At 44.6% G+C, this 13347-nt stretch overlaps 1 protein-coding gene across 2 annotated transcripts; it reads left to right on the top strand.

Annotated features, from left to right (window-relative positions):
- The first annotated feature begins 2370 nt into the window (after positions 1-2370).
- LOC115192744 (acyl-coenzyme A thioesterase 1) lies at positions 2371-7441 on the top strand. Of its 2 annotated transcripts, none has more exons than XM_029751559.1 (10): positions 2371-2786; positions 3267-3366; positions 3698-3834; positions 4460-4623; positions 5319-5438; positions 5729-5817; positions 5938-6031; positions 6333-6413; positions 6534-6675; positions 6923-7441. In XM_029751559.1, exons 1-10 carry the CDS (start codon positions 2492-2494, stop codon positions 7051-7053), a joined length of 1353 nt encoding a protein of 450 aa, XP_029607419.1. In that variant the 5' UTR covers positions 2371-2491; the 3' UTR covers positions 7054-7441. The 2 variants fall into 2 exon arrangements, with proteins under 2 accessions (XP_029607419.1, XP_029607418.1); XM_029751558.1 differs by having other exon boundaries at positions 2372-2786; positions 3644-3834.
- The last annotated feature ends 5906 nt before the right edge of the window (positions 7442-13347 follow it).

The following is a 13347-nucleotide window of genomic DNA, read 5'->3' as shown; positions in this document are numbered from 1 at the left end:
CCAAAAACCTTCACCCATGTATACTGTCTTGTGTTTGGATGTTTAGATCTCCAAACATCCACTAGGTCGAACTGATTAATGATGTCCCTTAACACTCCCACTAACACTGAATGAGGCTCCTCGCCATTTCTGTCTTTTGTAAAATCCGTTGTACAGTTCCAGTCTCCTCCGACCCCCAGCGTCTCCTCAGGCGCTACCTGTGAGAGTTCCTGTCTAAGACTCCCAAATAGAACCCCGCTTTCCCTCCCTGTATTAGGCGCATACACATTTATAAAGACAAAACCCATGTTGTTAATTTCTGCTTTAACAACAAGCAGCCTACCTTTGAGGAGCAAACTTTTACAGACGGACCCGGTGCAAAAAGGACTGCTACCCCTGCACTAAGATTTGTCCCATGGCTCAACACACTTGCCCCTTTCCACCAGAGCCCCCAATCGACTTCATGCAACACATCACTTTGTGTCTCCTGCAGAAACAACACCTGTACTTTTTTTTGTTTCACATATTCACCCAACACACTCCTCTTTCCCGCATCTCTGGCGCCATTTATATTGAGCGAGCCTATCCGAAGAGTCTCCATAAGAAGTGGGAGAAAAGCCAGCAGAGAAAGAGACCAATAGCAAAGCTCAAAAAGCCCCAGTGTCAGAAAGAAACTATATATCTAAACAGTGTCTGAAGGTAAACCTTTACACACTGTTGTGAGCCACTTCCTCAACCTAAACCGTTTCTGGGTGAGAGGACACCATGCTCCTCCTTTTTCATAGCATGTTGTACTGATCTTACACATTTTCTCGGATCAGAAAAAAAAGCCACAAGATTAACTTTTTTCCCCTTGGTCTCATTCAGGAACCTTGTCAGTTCTCTCAACGTGTACTTAGACCCCTCTGCTTGACTGGCTGTCAGCTCCGGGCCCATTGAAGAGGAGTCTGAAAAAAATAACTCCTCATCCTCTTCCTCAGACTCACTTTCCTCCTCATCTCTATCTCCCACCCTGACCACCTGCCCTTCTCCCACCCTGACCATCCCCCACAGCAACAGGCAAAGTTTCCATGGTGCCTTTGACCACACCCTTTTTCCTTTTCCGCTTGACACCCTCCTCCTCCCCCCCTAGTCTCTTACACTTCCCCACTATACTCTCCTCATCCACTAGCATAACCTGACTAGACCCAGCATCATCTACACCACCCTCCATAGCATAACTAGGCCCAGCCTCCGCTACCCCACCATCTCTAGCCTGACTAGACCCAGCCTCAGCTACCCCACCATCTCTAGCCTGACTAGGCCCAGCCTCATCTACACCACCATCTCTTGCATGACTAGGCCCAGCCTCTGCTGTCTGCATCTCATTACCCCCTGCAATTTGACCTCGATTTCCCCCAGTGGCGCTTGTACCCTCACTTTGTCTATGGCCTTTATGTGGGCACGCAAAGCTCTTATGCCCCAAATCCCCACACTCAAAACACCGTAGACTATCTGTGCTGGCAAACCCTGCATAGAGCCCCTCCCCATGCCTCACTTTAAAATGCACATTTAGCTGTTGCTCATTGTTGTTCAGAAACATAAACATTTGCCTCCGGAACGAAACAACGTGCTTAACGGCATCTGTCTGAAAACCTGCCGACAGTACACGAAAACCACTAGCAAACTTACCAAAACGACTCAGCACTTTCCTGATTTGAACATCCAAAATAAACGGAGGCAAATTTGCAACAACCACTCTTGTCGAAGGGGTAGAGAGAGGTGAAACTGGCACCAACACATCCCTTACAAATATTCCGCTAGCAATTAGCCTACCAACCAAATGTGCTCTTTTCAGGAACACAACCACAGCTTTGTTCATTCTAGAAGCAGAATGTATAAATTCAGCTCCTACCTGTTCACCGACCTTGAGCAGAACCTCCTCCACCTTAACTCCATTCTCAGGAACACACCTGAATCCATGCCGTATCGACAGCGTCTCCTCCGCGCTAGGCTGAGAAGCCATCGCGCACACCACACCTTCCAAACCCCAGGAAACTTACTGTCCTCTTCCAACCTAACTTTGAAAAATCTGTGGATACCGCTAAAACAAATATTGCATTTAACCCTCCAACATAGAAAAATAAAATTGAAAGAAAAGACCAAGAAAGTTAGTTAGGACAGAGCCCTCCACACCAAATACTCAAACTCCAAAAAACTCCCAGCATGCACTGAGAGACAGAGAGTGAGAGAGAGAGAGAGAGAGAGAGAGAGAGAGAGAGAGAGAGAGAGAGAGAGAGAGAGAGAGAGAAAAATAAGGTGAATGACCTGTAATGAGGCACTAGCTATGACCATGACATGTGTAAGCAGAAGGTTTCAGTTAAAGGGTACAGCCTATAATGACCTTTAGACACAAAACAGCCCACAGTGTACAGTTCATATACTGGTAACAGGTATTACAATATAACTATTGCTATAACCGTGTCAGCAGAAGGTTTCAGTTACAGGGTACAGCCAGTTCAGCAATGTGGATATGCACATTTGTCATCAGAGGAACACAGGCTCAACTTCTCTTCTTTTCTATTACGAGAGGGTCAGAGCATTTGTTTTAGAGGACATTTCCACTACAACAATCTGTGACATGAATTCTATTCCTGTGTTGACTGTAAAACCATGGAGAGCCCTCTTTGATGAGAAGTTCCATGTGGTTGTGGGGAACTTACCACCAACACAGGAGGTCACACTACATTCTTTACATCAGTCTGAAGACACAGACTACTGGGAGGCGTTTGGGCACTATGTCAGTGATGCTCAGGGAAGGGTCACAGGTGAGGAATATTATTTCATCACATCTTTAACCAATTTCTAAAGAAACACCTCTAAATTCCAATGGGAAACATTCTGTAATAATGTCATTTTTCCTTTATTCATCTACTTCAACAATATAGAAAAACAAACATTGTAGGAGATGTATTTGTGTCTGTAATGAATGTTTTATTTTATTTAACTAGGCAAGTCAGTTAAGAACAAATTCTTATTTACAATGACGGACTAGGAACAGTGGGTTAACTGCCTTGTTCAGGGGCATAGCGACAGATTTTTACCTTGTCAGCTCGGGGATTCGATCTAGCGACCATTCAGTTCCTGCCCCAATGCTCTAAACACTACGCTACCCGCCGCCCCAATACCTATTTGAAGGTAGAACAGTGAGTACTCGGTCAGAGGACTTGCCCGAGGGGCAGTCTGATGAGATACCAGCTAAGAACAATGGGAGTGATTGATAATGGCAAGTTTAATGTAATTTATAGTTGCCAAGGATCCAAGCGTAGGAGGGACATATGAGGGTGTTGAGCCAATGGGTCTGTTGTGGAGCATGAGACCAGTACCTGGCAGTAGAACTGGACTCAGGTAAGCATTTTGATCCACCTGATTATATTCTTGATTATGAGTGTGCAACATGACATAATGCGACCGTGAGCATTTGATGTTCATCCCACCATTATCCGACTGCTGTCACTATCTCTCACAAGAGTACACTGAAACGCAGGCCAAGGCCGAGGTGATTGGTGGGTTTGGGAAATAAATGGTTGTTACCCCAATAATAAAATAAAATGTAATAACAAAAAGATGTCGGCCTGCATACAGACCTTTGGCACTAAATGCACTTCGTACTGACCTCTCGTAGGTTGAGGAGGAAGAAGGTCCACACTCCCATGGTAGTGCACATCTCTGTGTACAGCGGACACATGAGTCAGGGCTTCAGAGAGCAGGTGGCCCTGGCGAGTGTTGTCACAGAGCGCTGGTACATGGCCCCCGGAGTCCGCAGGGTCAACATCACAGAGGGAGGGGTCACAGGGACCCTGTTCCTGCCACCAGGTATGTTACAGCTATGAGCTACATACAGCTGCCATCAGGTATGTTACAGCTATGAGCTACATACAGCTGCCATCAGGTATGTTACAGCTATGAGCTACATACAGCTGCCATCAGGTATGTTACAGCTATGAGCTACATACAGCTGCCATCAGGTATGTTACAGCTATGAGCTACATACAGCTGCCATCAGGTATGTTACAGCTATGAGCTACATACAGATGCCATCAGGTATGTTACAGCTATGAGCTACATACAGCTGCCACCAGGTATGTTACAGCTATGAGCTACATACAGCTGCCATCAGGTATGTTACAGCTATGAGCTACATACAGATGCCATCAGGTATGTTACAGCTATGAGCTACATACAGCTGCCATCAGGTATGTTACAGCTATGAGCTACATACAGCTGCCACCAGGTATGTTACAGCTATGAGCTACATACAGCTGCCATTAGGTATGTTACAGCTATGAGCTACATACAGCTGCTATCAGGTACAAGACAGAAAGATAATAAATTTCATATTTTGTAGCACAGAATAACTATATTGAGTATAACTATGTTGAATATGACCATGCTCTCTTGTAGAAACAAACAATAATGTTTTTGTCATGTCATCCTGAAGGTCCCGGACCCTTCCCTGGAGTTTTAGATATGTGGGGAGGTGGTGGCGGCCTAGTGGAATATCGAGCTGCTCTCTTGGCATCCCACGGCTTTGCTGCCATGGCGATAATCTACCTCTTCCCAGACCATAAGAAAAACACTACCATTGGCTACCCTTACTTTGAGGTTTGTTTGTCTGCACCATTTTCTTGTGGAAATCATGGTTGATGCACAGCCGTAAAGTATTTCTGTCTGTCTGTCTGTCTGTCTGTCTGTCTGTCTGTCTGTCTGTCTGTCTGTCTGTCTGTCTGTCTGTCTGTCTGTCTGTCTGTCTGTCTGTCTGTCTGTCTGTCTGTCTGTCTGTCTGTCTGTCTGTCTGTCTGTCTGTCTGTCTGTGTGTGTGTGTGTGTGTGTGTGTGTGTGTGTGTTTTATACACAAACAAACAACCATAATACCTGTGGTTGTTTGTTTGCTAGCTTGAATCCTTACTGCACCCAATCAGTACTTAATTAAGGCCTTTGGAATCAGGTCAGAGTGTTCCATGAAGGTGGATATCAGCACACTCACCACCATGCTGTCTCACCATGCTGTCTCATGTAGCACCGGGAAATAAAAGTCCCATGCATCAGATAATTGTTAAATATGAACCCATACCCCCCACACACAATTACCTCTGCATGTCTTATGTCAACATTTCTATCTGAGACTTGTCTTAATCTACAGTATATATTGTCTGGAGAAAATGTTGATGAATGCAGACATATTGGTGAATTTGCTCATACGAAAGATTGAGCAAGTTTGTGCTGCTAAAGACTGATGAAAGAATCCCAAGGACTTTGAGAACAACTCTCATACATATTGTACATCTATCTCATCTCAGAATGCTTTCAGACTACTGCAGGATCACCCTCTAGTGGCCACTGACAGAATTGCTCTACTTGGCATTTCCGCTGCTGTCCCAGTGGTTCTATCCATCACCGCCTACTCAAAAACTGTAAAGGTAAGTCCCTATGCAACTCTGTCATTTTTTTGATTTCGTGAATAAACACATATACATATTTGCTTGCACCAGACCAAAATGTCCCCGAAATACTCACCATCATTGAGTATGCGTATGTTTGGGAATATCACAAAGTTACTTGCCACATTAATATCAGAGAAAAGTTGCATTGTTGTCTATCAGTCCTTTTATTGTGTATATATGTTTCTCTGTCAGGAACATTTGTAGCATTAACACATAAAATGTAGTATTATTATTACGATGACTAAATCTCTGTCTACTCCTTTTAGCCAAGATGTTGTGTGTGCATCAGTGGCACCCATACTGGCCGAATTGGAGCCACCCAGTCCATTGCAGAAGCCTATAGTAGGATAGAAAAGTGAGTTGATACTTAATGTTTTTAATTTATGTGTGTCTCTTTACATAGCCAACTTTTTTAAAGAAGAAAAGTACTGTTTGACTTGGTTAAAGGGCATTACCTTTACCCTTGCGTTTGCAGACTGTACAAAAAGGCCTGTCGATATGAGAAGAATCACATCATCGGGAGGGACGTTTTTCTACCTATTCCAGAAGATATAGACCTGAAAGTGGAAGTAAGATATCTGTTATGTACAGAAAGACCCTTCAGTCCTCTGCTCTTGTTTGGATGATTGTAGTGAGGGAAATGTATCCCACACAGGAGGACAGGATGATAAGGAGCTCTAAAAGATTACGCTGGAGAACTCAACCAATACTGGGAACAGTTTCACACTTTCTCCAGTCCTATCATGATCCTCCAGTATCTCACAAGATTGAGGGCTCAGAAGTATTGTTGTGTCTGTCAATATTCAATGTTTTCCTAAATGGCTATTAATCTGTTCAGTTCTGCTCCATTTTGTTTTATTCTGTCCTCAGATGGGGAGGATAACATGTCCTCTGCTGCTGGTTGTTGGACAAGATGATCAGAGTAACGCCACTGTCGAATCAGCTGATGATGTGAGTTACTGTATGCATCATAAATGCTGTTTAAATACAAAAGAACAATGAGTTGAGAAGTCTTTTAGAGAAAATATGAAATGATCCTCGTACTAATCTCCATCCTTTTCTCCTCCTCAGATGAAGCAGATGATGGAGAGAGCAGGGAACAGTAACCTGCTGACCACTCTGTCCTACCCTGGGGCTGGTCACCTGATTGAAATGCCGTATAGTCCCCACTGCAAGGTTTCATCCTTTCTGATGCCGATAAGCAGAGAGAGAGGTGCCTTTCGGAAGTCTGATCATTCATGTAGACAGTCTGTGCATAATTAGTTATTGTGCTTTGCCACACCTGATTCAACTAGTCAAGGAATCATCAACCTACAGTTCTATGTTCTTATTATCTTAAGTAAGGCTATTTATGTTACTTGAACATACCAGTAATTTCATATAGGTCTACATTACACAGTCATAAGAATACCATGTCTCAAATGTGTTAAATCTAAAGCAGTCATTCCAACTTGTTGCAGTGTTGGCGCTGTGGGGAGGCCTCACCAAACCTCACGCTGTCGCACAGGAAGACTCATGGGAGAAGATTCTAGGTTTTCTGCGAGAGCATCTCTGTCACAGTGTCAAACCCCATGTTCAGTCAAGATTGTGAGCATTGTCTTACGTGAGGTGGCGTCACTACTATGCATGGGAGAAGGTTTTCTCCGAGAGCATCTCTTCCAGAGCCTTGAACCACAGTCTGGATTTTGAGTTCATCAACATACTGTAGAACAAAAATATGCTGAATTGATATTAAGATAGTAACAACCCAGATGCAGTGGAAGTGTACCACAGCATCAACCGCCACCTTGAATCATGATAACAATGAAACATTTATTCACACAGATCTCAACTTACTTTTTAGTCCTTTAAGTACAACTCATGTCACTGAATTCAACATCTATTGTTACCGTACTTATTAAGAATGATAAAATGTACTAATTTCTTCCTGATTTCAAATATGCTTATTGACACCCTGTTATTAAATGTGTTAAACTACAGTATAACTATATGACTGATTAGTTGATATTGATGCCATAAAAACATTTGTTTTTGCAAATGTTATATTTTAGTGATTTAGCATACGCTCTTATCCAGAGGGAGTTACAGGATTTCACGTGTTGACGCTGGAGAGACGAAGCAGGTACGGGGAGTCAAACATTTAATAAAGAACGGGCATGGAACAAGACAGGAATAGCGTCAGCAAACTAATAATACAGACAAAAAAAACAATACTATGCAGCAGCGGGGAATAGAGCTGGGGAACTGACAAATATAAGGGAGGAAATGAACAGGTGATAAGTGAGTCCATGTGAGTCCAATAACGCTGATGCACGTGACGAGGGAAGGCAGGTGTGCGTGATGGATGGCAGGAGTGCATGATGCAGGGCAACCTGGGGCCCTCAAGTGCCAGGGGGAGGGAAGAGCGGGAGCAGACGTGACACAGGAGCAATTAGGGTTAAGTGTCTTGCTCGAGGGCACATCGGCAGAATATCGGGGATTCAGACCAACGACCGTTCAGGTACTGGTCAAACGCTCAGATCCGCCTGGCTACCTGAAAAAGTGTCACTTGCCACATCATCATGATAATGCGTTATGCTTCATATGATTTATTTTGCTTCATCATGATGATGTGGCAAGTGACACTTTGCTTCTTCAAAATCCAATATCTTGAGAACTTGACTGCTGACATACAAAACATTTTCGGACTGTATCAACAGTGGACTAATGAAAAAAATTCAAAAATATAGTTTTTGCGTGCATTTTTCCTTTAAGATCATGTCCAGTCATTAGCAGTTTAATTAACATAAAAACAACAAAAATACAAAAACCAGAAACATGATGCGCAACCATGTATATGTTTAGACAAAAAAATAAATCCTGCTTCTGTGGAACCAAAGACATTGTTTTATCCATGATGATATTTTGCAAAAACAATACATGGAAGCATTCAGTTTACATTCTGCTGACATGCAAAACATTTTGGGACTATATTAACAGTTCAATAATGTAACAAATACCTAAATATTGTTTTGGTGTGGATTTTTCACTTACAAATTTAAGCACTTACAAATTTGTAACATATTGTACGTTTTGGAATTCTAACATATCATACGAATTGCAGGATTTTTATTTTTTCCAGGACGTAAGATATCATACAAAATGGATGGCGAAGTACACAATTGTGCAACATTTTTGTGGACCTGTTTTGGCTCGTGGGCGCTACTTTCAAAACTACTGGCTGAAATGATACAAAACCTTCATAACGCATCTTTTACTTTTCTGTATTTTATTCTGATCCCCATTAGCTGTTGCTGAAACAGCCACTACACTTCCTGGGGTCCACACAAAACATGACATAATACAGAACATCAATAGACAAGAACAGCTCAAGGACTGAGCAACACAAATTTTAAATAAGAAAAATAGAAAGAAAAAAAGTTCCAAATGACAGTTACCCACACATTTACATTACATTTACGTCATTTAGCAGACACTCTTATCCAGAGCGACTTACAAATTGGGGCATTCACCTTATGATATCCAGTGGAACAACCACTTTACAATAGTACATCTATATCTTTTTTTGGGGGGGGTGGGGGGTTAGAAGGATTACTTTATCCTATCCCAGGTATTCCTTAAAGAGGTGGAGTTTCAGGTGTCTCCGGAAGGTGGTGATTGACTCCGCTGTCCTGGCGTCGTGAGGGAGCTTGTTCCACCATTGGGGTGCCAGAGCAGCGAACAGTTTTGATTGGGCTGAGCGGGAACTGTGCTTCCGCAGAGGTAGGGAGGCGAGCAGGCCAGAGGTGGATGAACGCAGTGCCCTTCTTTGGGTGTAGGGACTGATCAGAGCCTGAAGGTACGGAGGTCCCGTTCCCCTCACAGCTCTGTAGGCAAGCACCATGGTCTTGTAGCAGATGCGAGCTTCAACTGGAAGCCAGTGGAGTGTGCGGAGGAGCGGGGTGACGTGAGAGAACTTGGGAAGGTTGAACACCAGATGGGCTGTGGCGTTCTGGATGAGTTGTAGGGGTTTAATGGCACAGGCAGGGAGCCCCTTCCAACAGCGAGTTGCAGTAATCCAGACGGGAGATGACAAGTGCCTGGATTAGGACCTGCGCCGCTTCCTGTGTGAGGCAGGGTCGTACTATGCGAATGTTGTAGAGCATGAACCTACAGGATCGGGTCACCGCCTTGATGTTAGCGGAGAATGACAGGGTGTTGTCCAGGGTCACGCCAAGGCTCTTAGCACTCTGGGAGGACGACACAATGGAGTTGTCAACTGTGATGGCGAGATCATGGAACGGGCAGTCCTTCCCCGGGAGGAAGAGCAGCTCCGTCTTGCCGAGGTTCAGCTTGATGTGGTGATCCGTCATCCACACTGATATGTCTGCCAGACATGCAGAGATGCGATTCGTCACATGGTTATCAGAAGGGGGAAAGGAGAAGATTAATTGTGTGTCGTCTGCGTAGCAGATAGGAGAGACCATGTGAGGATATGACAGAGCCAAGTGACTTGGTGCATAGCGAGAATAGGAGAGGGCCTAGAACTGAGCCCTGGGGGACACCAGTGGTGAGAGCACGTGGTGCGGAGACAGATTCTCGCCACGCCACCTGGTAGGAGCGACCTGTCAGGTAGGACGCAATCCAAGAGTGAGCCACGCCGGAGATGCCCAACTCGGAGAAGGTGGAGAGGAGGATCTGATGGTTCACAGTATCAAAGGCAGCAAATAGGTCTAGAAGGATGAGAGCAGAGGAGAGAGAGTTAGCTTTAGCAGTGCGGAGAGCCTCCGTGACACAGAGAAGAGCAGTCTCAGTTGAATGACCAGTCTTGAAACCTGACTGATTTGGATCAAGAAGGTCATTCTGAGAGAGATAGCAAGAGAGCTGGCCAAGGACGGCACGCTCAAGAGTTTTGGAGAGAAAAGAAAGAAGGGATACTGGTCTGTAGTTGTTGACATCGGAGGGATCGAGTGTAGGTTTTTTGAGAAGGGGTGCAACTCTCGCTCTCTTGAAGACGGAAGGGACGTAGCCAGCGGTCAAGGATGAGTTGATGAGCGAGGTGAGGTAAGGGAGAAGGTCTCCGGAAATGGTCTGGAGGAGAGAGGAGGGGATGTTGGTTGTTGGGCGGCCGGCCGTCACAAGTCGCAAGATTTCATCTGGAGAGAAAGGGGAGAAAGAGGTCAAAGCATAGGGTAGGGCAATGTGAGCAGGACCAGCGGTGTCGTTCGACTTAACTGATCGTCTTTGGTCTGCAGCATGTTGAGTAGAACATTGTTACTTTAAGTAGCGTTCAACAAAACTGCATGCATGTTATCAAGAAAGAGCGCGCCTGTTTGTAGATAACTCGTTAGATTTATCTAGTTTGGCGTGGACTTGATCGTATTTAGTTTTGGCTGAATTGAGTTGTTCCTGTAGCATACGATTTTGTTCCTGTAGAAAATAATTTGTTGAAGAGTTTGTGCTTGTTCATCATCATAGGTTTTTGCAATTACATTTAATTTTTCAGTTTCCAAACACATTTCCGTAGCTAGAATAATTTTTCCCTTTTCTGCATTTGTCAATGGTTTCCGGGTTCTATCCACCTGTCCCTTTATGTTTACCGTTACCTGCTCGTGATTCAGCTGTGCACTGCGGTATTGGACTGATGCCAATCTCGGATGGCAAGACATCAGGGCTAGACTGGAGAGAACCTTTACGAGGCCTGCGCCCGACGGTTGATTTTGGAGAGCGTTGTGTGCCATGTCTGCTGTTTTTCCGCTAATGGCATAATTAGGGTTGGTATCGCTGCTGAGGTCAGAGATCAATCCATTTATGGGTGGAGGTTCACTAATTAGCAGGCGGGTGGGGACTACCCCTTCTGATAGCTTGCACATTATTAGAACATTTGAAAGGAAAACTGTTATTCCTCATTTTCCAAAGTTTGGTTTTGGAATACGTTGGAAGCTGCAAAGACGATTTTAATCTATTTATAGACGTTAATGAACCATCAGTACTGTACTAGTAATGTGGGAGTTGGACATGAATGAATTTGCAAAAGCAAATTAATCAATGATTAGGATTAATCATACCTGGATAGGCTATCGGGGAATTAAACTTTAATTAACCTGGGAAGTTGTTCATCTAGGTTACTATTGAAAAGTTTAAAATGTCTCATTTAATTGGAAGAACCTAAAAAGGTATGTTTGACAATTTAACCTATTAAATTGAATGAGACGATGATATCCTATCTATTGGGATTGTCTGGATTATCATAAAAGTGTCGCCAGTAGTTTAAATGTTAGGTATCATTCACCACTAGGTTCATCTCTCCCTAAGGCCGAAGCCACGTGGGATTCCCGCTGGAGGCGGGACATCCGTCAGTAATGAGGTTTGAGTTTGAGTTTATTTTATTTTTACAGGGACAGTGCACATTAATCAATGTTTCAGTAAAAGTGCCGGTTTTATCTAGCCGAGTGAGTGAGAGAGAGAGAGCGAGAGAGACTTTTTAGACTTTTGGTCTTTCTTTAATGGAACATTCTCATTTCATTTAAAACCCCCCCCCCCCCCCCCCCTTAAAAATAAAACCCCAAAATATATCCTGTACTGCATACATGTACCATACTTACCTTTCCAGCTACCACATGATACAAACCAACATCACAATACCCAAAACAATACCCACTCCTACAACCGTATATCCAAAACATCTTCCCCAGCTATACAGACAGCCCCCCAACACACCATATCTCCTTAAACATCTCAACAATATTTATCATTTTATAGAACTCAAACTCAACCCTAAGGCGCGCTGAGACCATCCCATTAAACAATAGTAAAGGGTCTATTATCCCCCCACCTTTGACCCTGTTCCTCTTTGTTAGCCAAATTGCTAACTTTGCCTGAGCAAACAGAACATTCAACAAAACACATTTGGCCTTCTCCTTACTCGAATACCTGTATTCCATTATAAACACCCCAACAGTAAAAACCACCCCCAACCTCTCACACAGACATTCCAACAGAGACATTAATGGCATTAACCTGGTACACACAGAAAACACATGAATCACACTTTCTTTCATTTTACAGAAAGGACACCCCTGCCCGACTCCCGGTGCCAACCAGCTGTTAGTGGCCAGGGCTCCATGAAGAACTCTCCACTGGAGATCCATTGACCTCTTTGGTACTGGGGGTTTGTAAAGCCCCCTCCATCTAAAACCCACCATACTCTCCTCCCCACATACCCCCTGCCACTGATGTGCCCTCACTCCTTTTCGGCTTCTAATGTTCCTAACCTTAACGCAGAGGTTGTAGAGGGCTTTACCTCCCAACCCCTTCAAACTCCCCCAGGCTCGGAGTGTTAAAATCTAACAAGTCCTCCAGACCCCCTTGCCAGTCTCCAGTCTCTGCCGTCACCTGCAGTGGCGGAAACAGTGGTGGCACCTCTCCCTTTGGCCGCTCAAACATCCCCCTTACCGGCTCAGAAAGTGCCTCCTGGACCTCCTCCAGGAATCTCTCCAGCAGCCTAAGAGACGTTATTCCTGTTTGTTGTGCCAAGACGTCCAGGGTTTTCCACCCCTCCTCTCCCAGCAGTCTCAGGTCACCCAGCCTTTGTAAACCCGCTGCCATCAGTTGCCTCTGCAGGGTGGCCGACTGAACCGATCTCAAAGGGATGGCTGGGTTGTGGAAGATAGGCTCCTCCCACACCCAGAGCCCAGGCTCCACACCCCCTTCTCGTGTGGGCCTTAGCAGCTGCCAGGCCCTCAGCATTGCAGAGTAGAAATCTGAGAGACCTGCTGTAGTCAGCCTCTCCAGCTTCATGAGGAACAGCTGCCGGTCCAACCCTAATCCGCCAGCTCTACTCAGCAGCGTGCATGCTGGTTCCCTCCAGCCAACATCAGTATGGTACAGCAGTCTCTGCACCGCC

This window comes from Salmo trutta, chromosome 4, assembly GCF_901001165.1.
Source record: "Salmo trutta chromosome 4, fSalTru1.1, whole genome shotgun sequence".
Lineage (NCBI taxonomy): Eukaryota > Metazoa > Chordata > Actinopteri > Salmoniformes > Salmonidae > Salmo > Salmo trutta.
The sequence above is the reverse complement of the archived record's forward strand: the minus strand, read 5'-3'. Positions and strand labels throughout refer to the sequence as shown.

Coding starts and splice junctions, on each gene's coding strand:
- LOC115192744 (XM_029751558.1), top strand. CDS start 2,492: ATGCACATTTGTCATCAGAGGAACACAGGCTCAACTTCTCTTCTTTTC. Junction 2,787..3,266: donor TGCTCAGGGAAGGGTCACAG/GTGAGGAATATT, acceptor TGTAATTTATAG/TTGCCAAGGATCCAAGCGTA. Junction 6,676..6,922: donor GCCGATAAGCAGAGAGAGAG/GTGCCTTTCGGA, acceptor AACTTGTTGCAG/TGTTGGCGCTGTGGGGAGGC.